Source organism: Hemitrygon akajei, chromosome 1, assembly GCF_048418815.1.
Source record: "Hemitrygon akajei chromosome 1, sHemAka1.3, whole genome shotgun sequence".
NCBI classification, from domain to species: domain Eukaryota; kingdom Metazoa; phylum Chordata; class Chondrichthyes; order Myliobatiformes; family Dasyatidae; genus Hemitrygon; species Hemitrygon akajei.
Window position 1 is genome coordinate 122298378 of NC_133124.1, and position 15423 is coordinate 122313800.

Below are 15423 nucleotides of genomic sequence, written 5' to 3' on the forward strand. Positions count from 1 at the left end.
ATGCAGACAAGAGTGACGTGATGCACTTTGGTAGGCCCAACCAGTGTAGGCTTACACAGTTAACAATAGGGCACTGAGGAGTGTGGTAGAACAAAGGGATCTGGGAACACGGGTCCATAATTCATTGAAAGTAGGGTCACAGGTACATAGGGTCATAAAGGAAGCTTTTGGTATATTGGCTTTCATAAATCAAAGTATTGAGTACAGTAGATGGAATGTTGTATTAAAGTTGTTTAAGATGTTGGTGAGGCCCAACTTGGAGTATTGTGTGCAGGTTTGGTCACCTAACTACAGGAAAGATGTAAATAAGGTTGAAAGAGTACAGAGAAAATTCACAAGGTTGTTACTGGGACTGGAGAATCTGAGTTATAAGGAAAGATTGAATAGGTTAGAAGATTTAGGGGGGATTTGATAGAGGCATACACAATTATGAGGGGTATAGATAGGGTAAATGCAAGCAGGCTTTTTTCTACTGAGGCTAGGTGGGACTACAAATAGAAGTCATGGGTTAAGGGTGAAAGTTAAAAGTTTAAGGGGAACATGAGGGGAAACTCAGAGGGTTATGACAGTGTGGACCGAGCTGCCAGTGCAGTGGAGCATGCCAGCTCAATTTCAAAGTTTAAGAGAGGATTAGATAGGTACATGGATGGTAGGGGTATGGAGGGCTACGGTCCCAGTGCAGATTGATGGTTTGGCATGGGCTAGATGGGCCAAATGGCCTGGTTCTTACTGTACTTTTCTATGACTCATTACCATATGAAGTGGTTTCTGCAGATTCCTGAGTTCATTAACTTCATTGTAAGATGATGCTCCCACAGCTCTCCTTCATTCATTCCTTAATACAGCACAGGAAATGTTGAGGAGTCTTCTGTGTTCCTTTAGTGTATACTTTACTCAGTGCTGAGAAACTCAGCCACACCACCTGGTGGCACTAGAGGACCATTGGACAAGTTTTTCTGGCTGCACAACATGTAGGAACATCAACTGGAAATACCACACAATAGTAAATGTAGATATTTTATTACTTTGTACTTCTGGCTATGCAGCAGAAATTGGGAATTAAGGTGTGATTTTATAGCAGTAATTTCAGTGTTGCTTATGAGCATGTGACAAAGCGTAAATTGCAGGAATACAGCAAAATCAGAAGAGGAGACGTGGAAATGATGGGATAGCCCTATTGGGAGCTAGCATAGGAATAAATAAGAAAAATATGTTAAGTATAATCTATTTCACTCCAGGCCAATGTTTATGAACTTAGATGGTCAAGTTTAAAAATAAAAGTTCTAGAGTAATGAGAGGTGATGAGAGTGTGGAACAAGCTGCCAGTGGATGTGGTGAATGTGGGTTTGCTTTTAAAATTTAAGAGAAGTTTGAACAAGTACTTGGATGGGAAGGGTATGACAGGCAGTGGTCCAGGTTCAGGTCAATGGCACTAGCCAGAATAATATAGTTTGGTATGGAATAGATGGACCACGGTGTCTGTTTCTGGCCGTAGTAGTCTATGTCTCTATGACAATAATCAGAGGGGAAAAAGAGATGGCAGTCAGTAGTTGACAAAACAGAATGAGTTTTTTTGATGAGCTAACAGACATAATTGATGAAAGCAATAATGAAATGCTGTATGAAAGGATTTTCAGCAAGTCTTTGATGAATGCCCGAGAAAAGAATGGTCAATAAAACTGAAGTCCAAAGAGTTGAGTGGGCAGTGGCAATATTGATAAGAATTTGCTATAGGGGCAGAAAGGAGTGATAAGGAGTTGTTTTACACACTAGAGGAAATAGATTATGGAGCTGCAAGCTGTAAATGGAGTGCTGCTTTTTTTTAAACGTTTCAATGACCTGAACTTGGGTGTGAATGGCAAAGTTTGCAGATGAAACAAAGCTCTATGATTGAACCAACATGGCCAGCAAGGGCAGTGGATGCTACTTGGTGCGAGTTAGGATGGATGGAGAAGAGTTTTAGATGCTCTTGAGTTATGTTGTTTTCCTGTTCTGATTTATGTTGGTCACTGAGTACAGGTAAAGGAACACTTCTCAGCATTAGATCCCATCTCTCCCACCATGACAACAGGGATCTGCTCAAAAGTGCTAAATTACAATACAGCCAAAATGGCCAAAATGAATTAGTTCCAACCTGAGAGCTAATTATTTTTTGATATCCAATACAAATCCAATACTTAAAGTTGGGTCTCATTTAGGCATGGTTCAAGTAGCTAAACTCTAACACGTTTAAGATCAGGTGAGAGGTTTAAAAGGTTTATCATCTGCATCTTCGCTATGCAAAGGGTGGTGTGCATTTGGAATGAACTGCCAGAAATACTGGTTGAAGCAGGCACATTGGAAACATTTAAAAAAACATCTAGATAAGTACCTGAACAGTTGAAGTTTAGAGGTTATGGGTCAATTGCAGGCAGATGGGACTAACTCACAGGACGACACAGTTGGCATGGATGAGTTGGGCTTGTTTCTGTGCTTACATTCCTAACATGGATACACTACAATACATGGTAGATATAGTGAGATCAAACTGGAAAAGCAATTGTCACGTTTGTTTAAACTGCTTTGTTAATGATGCCATGAACAGAGCTTTAAATCCATTTTTTTTCCAATAATGTTTGTTTCCCAGGAACTTCCATTCAAGACAGTTCACAGGAACAGTTCAGAAATATTTAAGAACAGGGAATGGAAGATTGCTGAACAGTGAGATCTTTTACTTGGTTTGTTTTTCTTTCCCTTTTGTAGGTAAAACATTGGCCTCATCCTTGTCACCCTCTGATTTGTCGTTCCAGACATTCGGTTTCTCTACAGTTGCTTTAATGTCATTGGAAATGGGGTGAAGCCAAGTTCAAACCCCTTTTCCATGCACATGACAGGAAACAGCAGCACATATTCACCAGGTGGGAGGGAAGGGAATATCTTGCAGGTTAAGGAGGGGTGACCTGCTGGTAATTTAACTCAATCTGTAAATATTACCCTGGCAACAATGGACACTAGCAGTACAGATGCCATCAATCACAGGCCCTCTGCCTTAAGTAGCTACAAGGAAGTGTCTGTAACAAACTACAAGACAATGAATTTATGATTAGTGCAATGTGCTGGTGTCAGTAAACTCTTTAAGGATATCAAAGGCTGCCTTCTCTTTTAAGCACTTGTCACATTTAGCAGCTGCCACATCCCTGTGGAAAACTCTGAAGAAAAAGATTCAACACTTCAAAGAACCCATGCAAGATTGACACCAAACCCCAGATCTCTGCCAGGATCAGAGATTCACCATATGTGGCAATTTAAATCTGGATTAAGAGAGCCACAGGATCAACAGGACATGCCTACCTTGCACCCATATTTTGTGCCAATAGATTTTGTGTTAACTCCTCAAGTCAAAGTGTGGTTTTCAGCAAAAAGGCTTTCATTCACCAAGGTCTTACAGTTTTACAATCATCTACACTCCATCAGCTCTCTACAGCAGAACAAGGTAGCAAAGGGGAAGAAGGGATGAGGCAATGTAAGGATCTTTGTGAATGGGTCAGTTAGAGTATAGCTCACCAGTCAAGATCTTAACAAATGTAAATCCTGCTCTATTACAGTCCCATCCTACCTTCTCTCTCTGCAATTCAGTCCAGAAATTCAAGTGCACATCTGGTTAGAGAACTTCATCAGCTCAGCTCACTATCACTATCATTCACAGTTCCCCAAATGGCCACTGTGTAATGCCAGCAATGACACAGCCTTTTAGAAGCCAAAACCCCACCAAACAATACAGTGCAAGACCCCACAGAAATGCTGGCAGACGGGGCACTGCTTCACAGATGGAAATGGTGCACTCTCAACAGAGCGAGAGTGGGAGTTTGTAGGACAGGAGACAATATGGTGAAGTGGGGTTTAAAGAACAGCGATTCCTGTGAGTGTTGGGAAAGGGTGCAGAACATTGAACACCTTCCACACAACTGCCCACTCTCACCTGATTTAGCTGACACTGACCTGCTCAACATCAACCAAACAACACTAGAGTGGCTGGCTGTCTGGTGTGACAAGCTATGATGATGAATGACACGATTTGGCCAAAATTTATCAGGTGTGATTGTAACTGAGGAGACACAACTATCCCAGTCTTAAGGTTTGAAGGATTGTGCCACCCACTGACAAGGCTAAAGAAGGAAGAGCATTAGCCAGGTCCCATTAATATTGCAATAGCACAAAGATAAAATCATGATTATTCCAATTCCATGTTCCGTGCAAAAGACTCAGAGTGCAGTGTTTTTAATGTACCAGTTCAATCAGGCTTTGATTTTTGATCTGTATATAGCAGTATAATATTTATTGGCAGGTCTTACATATATTCTATATAGCTGATGGACTCTGTGCCCAAACAGGGAAATACAAGATCAAAAATCGTGGGGAGAATCACAAATGCAACTTTATGAAGGTCTTCCGTAATGGTTCCAATGTACATAGAAGTGAGACAACGCAGCAGCAAGGTCATGGACTGTATACAGATTACAGAGGAGGGGGCTTTCGCTGCCTTGAGGCAAATTAGGGTTGGTAAATCCCCAGGGCCTGACAAGGTGTTCCCTGGACCCTGTGGCAGACAAGAGCAGAAACTGCAGGCGCCCTAACAGAGATATTTAAAGCATCCTTAGTGACAGGTGATTCACCAGAGGATAGCTAATGTTGTTCTGCTCTTTAAGAAAGGCTCTAAAAATAAACCAGGAAATTATAGGCCAATGAGTCTGACATCAGTAGTGGGAAAGTTATTGGAGGGTATTCTAAGGGACTGGATTTATGAGTATTTGGATAGACATGGACTGATTAGGGGTAATTGGCAAGGCTTTGTGCATGGTAGGTCATATTTAACCACCCTTAAAGAGTTTTTAAGAGGATGTTACCAGGAAGGTTGATGAAGGCAAGGCAGTGGGTGTTGTCTACATGAACATTTGACAAGGTCCCGCACGGGAGGTTGGCCAAGAAAGTTCAGTTGTTCGGTTTTCAAAATGAGATAGTAAATTGGATTAGACATTACCTAGACCAGCGAGTGGTAGTAGATGGCTGCCTCTCTGACTGGAGGCCTGTGACTAGTGGCGTGCTTCAGGGATCCTTGCTGAATTTTCATTTATATCAATGACCTGGATGATAATGTGGCAAAGTTGCGGATGACACAAAGATTAGGGGTGTAGTGGACAGAGAGGACAACAATCAAAGCTTGCAGTTGGATCTGGACCAGCTGGAAAAATGGGCTGAAAAATGACAGATGGGATTTAATGCGAGATGTTACACTTTGGTGGGACCAAACAGGGTAAGTCTTACACAGTGAATGGTAGGGCACTGAGGAGTATGGTAGAACTGGGGGATCTGGGAATACAGGTTCACAACTCATTGAAAGTGGTGGCACAAGTAGAAAGGGTTGTAAAGATAGCTTCTGGCACTTTGACCTTCAGAAATCAAAGCACTAAGAACAGGAGATGGGATGTTATGTTGAAGTTGTATAAGGCATTGGTGAGGTCTAATTTGGAGTATTTTGTGTAGTTTTGGTCACCTACCTACAGGAAAGATGTAAATAAGGTTGAAGGAGTATAGCGAAAATTTACAAGGAAGTTGCTGGAGGACCTGGGTTATAAGGAAAGATCGAATAATTTAGAACTTTATTCCTTGGAACATAGAAGATTGAGGGGAGATTTGATAAAGGTGTACAAATTTATGAGGGGCATAAATAGGGTAAATGCAAGCAGGCTTTTTCCACTGAGGTTGGGTGGGACAAGAGGTCAGGGGTGAGAAAGATGAAAAGAGGGAACTTGAGGAGAAACTTCTTCACTCAGACGGTTGTGAAAGCATTGAACAAGCTACCAGTGCAAGTGAAGTATCAAGATTGATTTCAATGTTTAATAGAAGTTTGGATAGGCACACGGATAGTAGGGGTATGGAGGGCTATGGTCTGGGTATAGGTCAATGGCACAAGGCAGTTTAAATGGTTTGGCACAGACTAGATGGGCTGAAGGGCCTGCTTCTGTGCTGTTCTTTTCCATAACTCTAACATGCTCCACAGATGAAGCAAGAGTCCAACTGTTACATATCTGTATGAAACACAGTAGTATTAGAGCAATGACCCCATGGCACACTGTTACTTCCTGAAAGATGGTCTGAAATACTGATTCAAATAGAATATTTACCATCTGCAACCAGAAATTTTAGCTGCCATGGAAACAAAGTCATTTGGTTGGACAATGCCTAGCTAATGAATCCTAGCCAATGGACATCACTGAATTTCAATTCTGTCCTCTCCAGAGATAAATACTGTCAGTGGAGAACAGGAATGTGGATATAGACACAGCACTAGATTGAACTGAACTGAATATGCCTGGACTCTTGCAATTTTGTGCTTTATTTTCTGTGTTTTTCGCTTGCTTTTTTTGCCATTTGTGATTTGTTTTTGTTGCACATGGGGGGCAGGGGGGGGGGGGGGGTTGATGTTTTTCTTTGAACAGGTTCCAGGGTTTTGTTTTGTGGCTCTCTATGGGAAGACAGATCTCTGGGATGTATATTGCATACATACTTTCATAATAAATGTACTTTGAATCTTTGAGATCTTCAAACCTGTTATGGATAAGTTTTGGTGTTTTCCATTGCTGAGTGTAGGTAGACCAAACATTATTTTGAACCTTCATTTATTCTACTGGGTTGACATTTGTTACATCAGAACAGGTCAAGATTTAATTATGTGAGCTCCAGTGTACCATTGGCAACAAAATGCATGGCAGGCCTTCTGAGCCCTTAAAGGGAAATTATTTATAAACTTCAGATACTTCTAAGTATCATTTTTTTAACATATTAGAGACAGTAAGACACGGAAACCATTCTTCTACACAGCATATTTGGAATTGGAATGCATTTCCTACAGCTGTCCTGGAAGTGAATTGTTACCTTTCTGATGTCAATGTAAAGGCTACAGAGAAAGACCCAGTGGCTGGAACTAGAAAATTGCTGTAGTAGAATACAGATTGGACATGATGGGTAAAAGGGCCTGCTTCTGTGTTGTAATCCATACCATGACGGTCAGAAAGTAATTGAGATAGCTTAAATGAAAACAGAAAATGCTGGAAGCACTCGGCATGTCAGACAAAGGGAAACTGAGTTAATGCTTCAGGTACCAGACCCTTGCTCAATGCCGGTGAATGAACTTTGATCTAGAGCGTTACCTGTTACTTTTCCTGCAGATGCTGCCTGACCAGCCAAAAGTTTCCAGCATTTTTGGTTTTCATCTCAAGTTTCCAGAATCCATAGATTTTTTGATTGATCTTCATTTGCGATGGATCTTCATTCTCCAGGCCCAGGATGCTTATTGCTTTTTAGCACAGCAGAAGGAACTGTCCAAGGTTCAAAATGCTTATTATTAAATAGTTTAAATCTATAACTAGTAGTCTTTGCTCAGCCTCTTGACCTGATGAAGAAAAATAACACTGATCATATTGACCTAGCTAGGACGATAACCTAATGAGTAGAAACAACTACAGTACGTTGGTTCTTGTTGTGGGCATTTTGGCCACTGTCATCGGAATTGTCTATGTTAACCTAATCAAGGAGCTCCATCCACGACTTAATACAGTTATGAAACATCACCTGCAGATTACATCAGTACTAGATGAATGATAAAAAGCAATATAATTAGAATAAAGTATGTGTTAGGAGTAAAAGATGAGAGAAAGTAGAATCCACCTCCCATCCTCAGTCCAGGAAGGATCTCTTCCCAGAGGCATCCTTCTGTAGCAGACAATTTGGCCATCTGCAACTCACTGGTATGCTTTCCTAGTTTTTAAGAGTTGTAGTGTGTTTAGGAAATCCTTTTCAGAATTATAACTTTTGTTATAAAATCTGTTTCATGTAAAATATTATTTCTGTGCTTATTGTGCTTCATTTGTTGCATCTCTTCCTTGTTTGGGGGTGGGTGGAGGGGGTAACACTACTTGAAATAGTGATTATTGACACCAAAACCCTTTTGTAAAAGAGACTGAAGTAGTTAAGTAATTTTGTCTTTTGAACATCGATTGATATCATATAATCTCCCTCAAGTAAATACAGTGGACTCTGATAATCAGGTCCAGGACATTTTGGCCCAATTAAACAGCTGCCTCAATTAGCCAATGTTTCATGGAAATAGGTAGAGAAGTTAAAAAAAAGACAAGCTACTATTTAACTGAGCAACAAATTATTTATTTACACAAAATACAGAACAAATTAGAACTCCACCAATACTACTGGTGGTTGTCCATTGTGTCCGACAATCACAGGAAACCTGTGCAGGCATTTTTAAAGTGGAAAAGCTGTTGCACTGGGGCAGTTCCACTCTCTTGACCTTGGAGATCCAGGTCCAGTGGGACAAGTAGTCATCGCAGCTGGGTCTTCCCTGTGGATGATCACGCCCTTCACTCTCCAAGTAATGTTGCTGAACTGCCTTCCTGGCTGCTGAACCTCACTCTAAATCTCATCAGCCCAGTCTGCTAGAGCTGACTTTGCATGCTCGGGCAGGCATGTCCATATCTCACTGATTATGAGACCTGGTTTAGCCCACCTGTTGAAGCGGTATATTGGGGTGTGGCCACTACTTGAACCCACAGGGTGAGAGTTGAGTGCCCAGTGGGACTAAAGGTAACATTCAAGATGATTGTCAATGCTTTAAAATTCTTCATTCTTTCTAAACTGTTGAAGTGGTGAAATTGTTGCATTTTCACTCCCGGCCATTTCTGGCATCCCCAAGCCTCAATACTTGAAACGGCAGTGGGCAAAACTGTTCTAAGTTGTCTTACTGCTTATTTCTCACCAACTATCAGTGATAAAGATCAGTGCTCTTTAGAACACAAACACAGGCAACTGACACCATTTACACATTTGCTCTAAGCATGGTATAACGTCTAACGGCCACACATTGACGCTACTTAGAACCGGTTCAGCAAGACTCCTGCCCCAATTAATCAGCATAGTGTCCCAAATAAATGAAGGGAATCCCAGCAATTTTCTCCATTTGTTTTTGCTCTTTAAGAGTTGTCCCAAATAACCACTGCCCTGATTAACTGATGGCCCAATTAACCAGAATTCATTGTACTTCAAAGTGATGAGATTTAAGTTTGGGACTCCAGAATGGGTACGTTCAGTATCATAACTCATTTATTACTGGATCAGTTGCCCATTGGTTTTAATAAGATGATAATCAGTGAGTTCTGCTGTGGTGAACCATTAGGCTCAACATGCCAAGATCAAAGTTAACCCCTGAAAATCTGCACATTGTAGACAATTTATTTAAATCTGCAAAAACTATGTACACAGATAATAATAAAGCTGTTATCAAAATTTATTTTTAGAAATGCTGGAAGATAAACATACATGCACAGCACGCCATGTGTTTAAAATGTTTATATTGAAATATTCTGAAATCAGTAGCAAACCAAGATGAAAGATGGAACCTCTAATAACTGGCTGGTTGGTATTGTGATGGCTGTTTTGTTTCCTGAGACAGGTTCCTCCTCTTTGGCAGCACATGAGATGACACTTTGGGATTCAGCTCACAGACACCAAACCATTCCCCACCCTCAGAAGTTGGGTCCTTTGACGTATGGATTTTGGTTACTGTCATAGGAATTGTAGCAGCTGGATACATCGCAGATGCCTGGCATTCCTGGTGGACCACGCTTCCCTGGATATCCTGGTGCTCCATTTCTCCCTGGTTCCCCATCCACCCCTGGAAATCCGTGACCAGGAGGACCTGGTAGTCCGGGAAGCCCTGGAATGTTGACCAATGCTGTTATGTAATGTATGGTAGACGTGAAAGGGATAATCCTTGTAAGCTTTTTGGACTCATTACACAGACAAATATAAACAAAAGGCAGCAGAACAGCAACAAAGTACAGGAGCAGGAACTGGCTACTCAGCCTCTTCTGCCATTGTGATTAATTTTCTATCTCAATTGTAAATTCCATCCCTCTTCCTAAACTCCTTGATGCCTTTTGTGTCTATTCCCCTCCTTAAATACACTTGGTATCTTTGTCACCACCACCTTCTATGTGGAGTACTACAGCTTCTTCATCCACGGTGTGAAAAACTTTCTGCTCACTTTACATCTTCAAAGCCTTACACTCTGTTTCGAGCCTGTGATCCTTCACGGTGAAGCTTGCTCGCCAATCAGAAGGGTCATCAAATGTATAAAGCCTTACCGGGACTTTGTATATTTTAGGGAGCTCCACTCTCATTCTTCCAAATTCTCATGCCTACCAGTCCTGCCAACCCAATCTCCCCTTGTATAAACGTTCATCCCAGTAATCAGCCTGGAGAACTTTTGCTGCACCCCATCTGCCACATGTAAATTTTTTTTTATTTTTTTTTTTTAGGTAAAGTGACTTATATATGTGACCTGCATAACTATTTTTTATTTTAGCAATACAGTGCAGAGAAGGCCCTTCTGGCCTTTTGAGACACACCACCCCAGCAACCCCTAACAAACTCAATTAACTCTAATCTAATCACGGGATAATTTACAATGACCAATTAACCTATCCAGTACATCTTTGGACTGTGGAGAAAACCCATCTATTCCACGTGCAGAGATTACTTAAATAAAGGTTCTGCAATTGAACTGTGAACTCTGGAAATGCCCTAAGCTGTAACAGCATCGCGTTATCCGCCATGCTACCATGGTGCCAATGTCTTAATTACTGTAAGACATTGTTTTTCCTATATTCAAAGCTTCTTGCAATGAAGGCTAATATATCATTTGCCTTTTTAGTTACTTACTACACCTGCATTTTCTTTCAGTGACCAGTGTAAAAAGGACACACATTTCCAAATAATTCACCATTTGAATACCACCCTTATTTGTTCCTTTACCTACCCAAGGTGGATAACGTCACATAAGTGGCATCTGTCAGTGTATAGAGGATAATATAACTAACATGTAATCTCTATGACTCCCTTTTCTTTCTAACTCAACTGTGGCCTTTATTGCTCACCCTTAATTGTTCTTAGCCAATGAGCCACTTGTTCAGTTATTTCATAGGCTTTCAAGGGTCAATAGCCAAGAAATTCTTTACCCACTTTTTACTGCCCTTAAAACAGTATCAAGTGTCAGCCCTGCATTTAAACATATCCTTAATGATTGCAACATTCCCGGGACAGTCTCATTCAGTTTACCAATTCTATTTTAGTGTGCATCATTCTGTTGAATCACATTTGGCCTCATAGCTACTACCTTGCGGGCTGGACCCTAACAACAAGCAACACTCTTCCTGTTATGGTTGGATGCTTCTACTGTGGGAGAAAGGAAGGGAGTGCTACCAAGGGCTAAGAGGGACTCTTAACATGCTGGCAGAGATTAGTACCTATAAGGGACATGTTCTTTGTACATGGCAACAGCCAGGTCCTCCTGGCAGGAGGTTATTGGGGAGGTCTCTATAAGGAATAATAATACATGAATCCAGCCCATGATTTCCTGTACTTTTAGGAAACGCACAGCAACTCACTATTCCTATTCCCATTTGTATTCCTCTGGACTTAAGTAAGAATAAATGAAGTCTTCACACCTTGAGTATGAAGAAAGGGTGTCCTCCCAGCATCAAACTTTTAAGCGTGGTAGAGATCAGAAGTGGCAACTTGGAATACTCCTGGTTCTTGGGAATCTCAGGTTAATTCTCAACTTTGATTTCCATGGGTAAAGTAATCCTGACTCATGTGTGAGGGCAGTATTTACTACTCACAGTAAGAAGTACCTTGGTAGAGCTTAAGCTGATTGACATGGTTCTTCATAGAAGTCTGACTTTGTGCATGAACTGCTATCATCTCTGGGTGGAAAAGCTCTTGGGTTATCAGCCTTCTATGGTCTTAGTGACTGCCTGTGATTCTCTTTCACCTACTGTCATCCTCCACACCATCCAGCAACAGAATTATTAATGGAGGACAAATTCCCACTAGAAGATGGCCTGGAGGTCATAAAGCTTATCGAGAATGTAAGAAAGGAGCATTTATGAGCAGTGTATGAAATGAGAAGTGGGGTTGACGAGTGTGGGGATGAGAAAAACTGAGAATGAAGCTTGAACATTGCCCCTTAATTGACATGGTTATAGAGGGAATAGAGTTAGTAACAGGAAGCATCATTATTTAGCCAATGGAATTGAAGGTCATGCAAGGGACAAATACTGGGCTCTGTATTATTGTTGATAACATTTGGGGAAATTTCATACCAAAGTAATATTTTTAGTGTTAAAGGAACAAAATTCCCACCCAGTACAAATGGGTACAATTTTTTTTTCCACTTCAAGTTCAACCAACTTTCAACCACACAGTTCTCTTTGTTTCATTGCTGTGAGAGAGAACATAAAAATCATTCACACTGTCATGAGTCTGGGGTTACGTACAAATCTAAGGAAGTGAGCACTTTTGTGAACAAAATAGGTTTGTAGGAAAATCTAGTAACTTCATGGTTACCATTGATAACAATAAGTTCAAGAAAAGTTGAAGCCAAATTGCTCTTCAAATCAACATTGAATGAGACAAGTAAATTTGTTTTCTATTCCAAGTTCGGTAGTAGCTTCCCTACTATTAAAGTACTACTGCTGACATGATTTTAGAATCCAACCATGGGAATAAATCAATAAAATTAAGTCACTTTATTCTCTCTTCTCCAGGAATCCCTCCCATCAAGCAGAAGATACAAAAGCCTGAAAGCATGTGTCATTAGGCTCAAGGACAGCTTCTGTCCCACAGTTATCAGACTATTGAACGTACCTCGTATGGTAGGATGAACTTCTGACCTTGCAATCTTACTTTATCATGGCCCGTGCACCTGATTGTCTACCTGCATTGCATTTTCTCTGTAACAGTAACACTAGGTTCTTCGTTCTGTTACTGCTTTCCTCTTGTACTACCTTGATGTACTGATGTGATGGCATGCAAAACACAACGTCACACAATAACTCTGTACATGTGACAATAATGAACCAGCTTATGAATTTACCAAATTTTCCTTACAGGATTTCCAGATCCTCAGTGGCATTATTTAGAGAGCTCCAGTTTATAATACCAGCTAGAAGGGCATAGTTCAATGATCATCCCCATCTCCTTTAATTGACACCCCAAGGCTGAACCGGAGTACAGTCGGCCCTCCTCATCCACAGGGGATTGGTTCCAGGACCCCCTGCGGATACCAAAAAACGCGGATGCTCAAGTCCCTTATTGAACCTGCCTCAGTGCGAGTGGACTTTAGGACCCGGGGGAGCTCCGAACTTTATTTGACCTGTCTCACTGCAGGTGGACTTTAGGACCCGGGGGAGCTCCGAACCTTATTTGACCTGTCTCACTGCAGGTGGACTTTAGGACTGGGGGAGCTCAGACACGCTGCCTGCGGCTGCCGAATCCACAGTGCTTCTGTTCCATTGATGGAAAACAGTCACGATTGAAAATGAAGTGGAAATAATAAAGCGATCAGAAAGAGGTGAAACACCATCGGTCATTGGAAAAGTGTTAGGCTACAGTCGGTCAATGATCGGAACAATTTTAAAGGATAAAGTGAGAATAATGGAGCATGTGAAAATCCCTGCCCCGATGAAAGCTACAATTATTACTAAGCAACGCAGTGGTTTAATTATTGGAATACATACATTTCTTAAGTGTTTTATATGCATAGAAAGGTAAAATATATACTATATACTAAGACAAACGTTTGACTAACTGATGCTTAGTAATACTGGATGTACCTGTTCCGACTTACGTACAAATCCGACTTAAAGACTGCCTGTATTTTAAATCATCTCTAGATTACTTATAGTACCTAATACAATGTACCGGTAAATGCTATGTACATAGTTGTTATACTGTATTGTTTAGGGAATAATGACAAGAAAAAAAAGTCTGTACATGCTCAAACAATGAGTGCTGGAGAGAAAACCTCTGGGTTTTCCCGATCTGCAGTTGGTTGAATCCATACATGCGGAACCCGCGGATAAGGAGGGCCGACTGTACATCTCCCTTTGATTACAAACCCACTGCACAAAACATGGAACACAAAAAAACCCTGTGTCAACTTATATGAATGTTGTTGAAGACTCCCTGCATCTTACCTGCTTGTCCAGGCGGACCTGGTAACCCTAGGTGCTCTTCACCTTTCATACCTTTGTCTCCTTTTATCCCCTGCTCACCTAAAAAAATTGAGAATTGTCAAACCACGGCATAGAGAAGAAAGCACATAAATGTCAGGTACCTTGTTCAATTTTAAGCCTTGCTTTTTCAAAACAACACTTCCATTAAATTTACTAGCCAAGAAGGTAAAATGATAGTAATTGGCATTGGTGATGGAAATTGGAACATTTCATTTGCATGATGTTTTGGTTCCAAAGCAAACACTCTCCCTATTCACTTGAACGTTTCAGCATCTGAAAGCCAATGATAAAAACCGAGAAAGGCAATTTATTGCACCTAGTTTTTAGTGCACATTGGCACTTGAGATGTGACTGACCTTAATCCAGTGATTTTATCCAGAGTAAATGGTTGAAAAAGGCTTCATGGCAGATGATACAGGCTCACTGGTGGAACTAACCCAGCAATCTCATCCATACTTGTCCTTCTGGAAAGTTCATCGGTTGAGTCTATAAAGTGGATGGCTTACTGCTGATAAGGGTCAGTGCAGTGCAATCCAATCCAATCTCTATTTCCTCCATTTCTGATGCAAGGTTTTGACCCAAAATGTCAACAATACTGCCCCATCAACCACCTCCCCCCCCCCCCGAGATCTTGCGCAAGCCACTGAGTCCCTCCAGATTCTGCAATCTGTTGTGTTTCCAATCTTTATTTCACCTGGAGTAACCCACAGTAGCAATTATTTCTGGATGTAATCACACCCACATGTGAAATCAGAATCAAGTTTTATTTTCACCGGTATTTGTTGTGAAATTTGTTAACTTTGCGGCAGCAGTACAATGCAATACATGATAATAGAAAAGCATAAAACCTGAGAAATACAGTAACTATATAAATATTAAATAATTAAATTAAATAAGTAGTGCAACTACGGAAATAAAGGAGTGAGGTAGTGTTCATGGGTTCAATGTCCATTCAGAAATTGGACGGCAAAGGTGAAGAAGTTGTTCCTGAATCATTGAGAATATGCCTTTAGGCTTCTGTATCTCCTTCCTGATGGTAGCAATGAGAATAAAGCATGTCCTGGGTGATGGGGGACCTTAATGATAGATGCTGCCTTTTTGAGGCATCACTCCTTGAAGATGTCCTGGATACTACAGAGACTAGTGCCCATGATGGAGCTGAGTTTACAACTCACTGCAGCTTACTTCGATCCTGTGGAGTAGCCACCCAGCCCCCCACCTATATACCAAACAGTGATGCAGCCAGTTAGAATGCTCTCCATGGTGCATCTGTAGAAATTTCTGAGTGTTTTAGGTA

At 41.0% G+C, this 15423-nt stretch overlaps 1 protein-coding gene across 1 annotated transcript in view; it reads right to left on the minus strand.

Annotated features, from left to right (window-relative positions):
- Positions 1-8216: 8216 nt before the first annotated feature.
- The window catches only part of LOC140730503 (uncharacterized), a 214607-nt gene continuing 207400 nt past the window's right edge, over positions 8217-15423 (minus strand). Inside the window, 2 exon segments of the mRNA XM_073051042.1 lie at positions 8217-9781; positions 14088-14165. Of these exon segments, the coding sequence (XP_072907143.1) occupies positions 9573-9781; positions 14088-14165 (287 nt within the window). The 3' untranslated portion in view covers positions 8217-9572.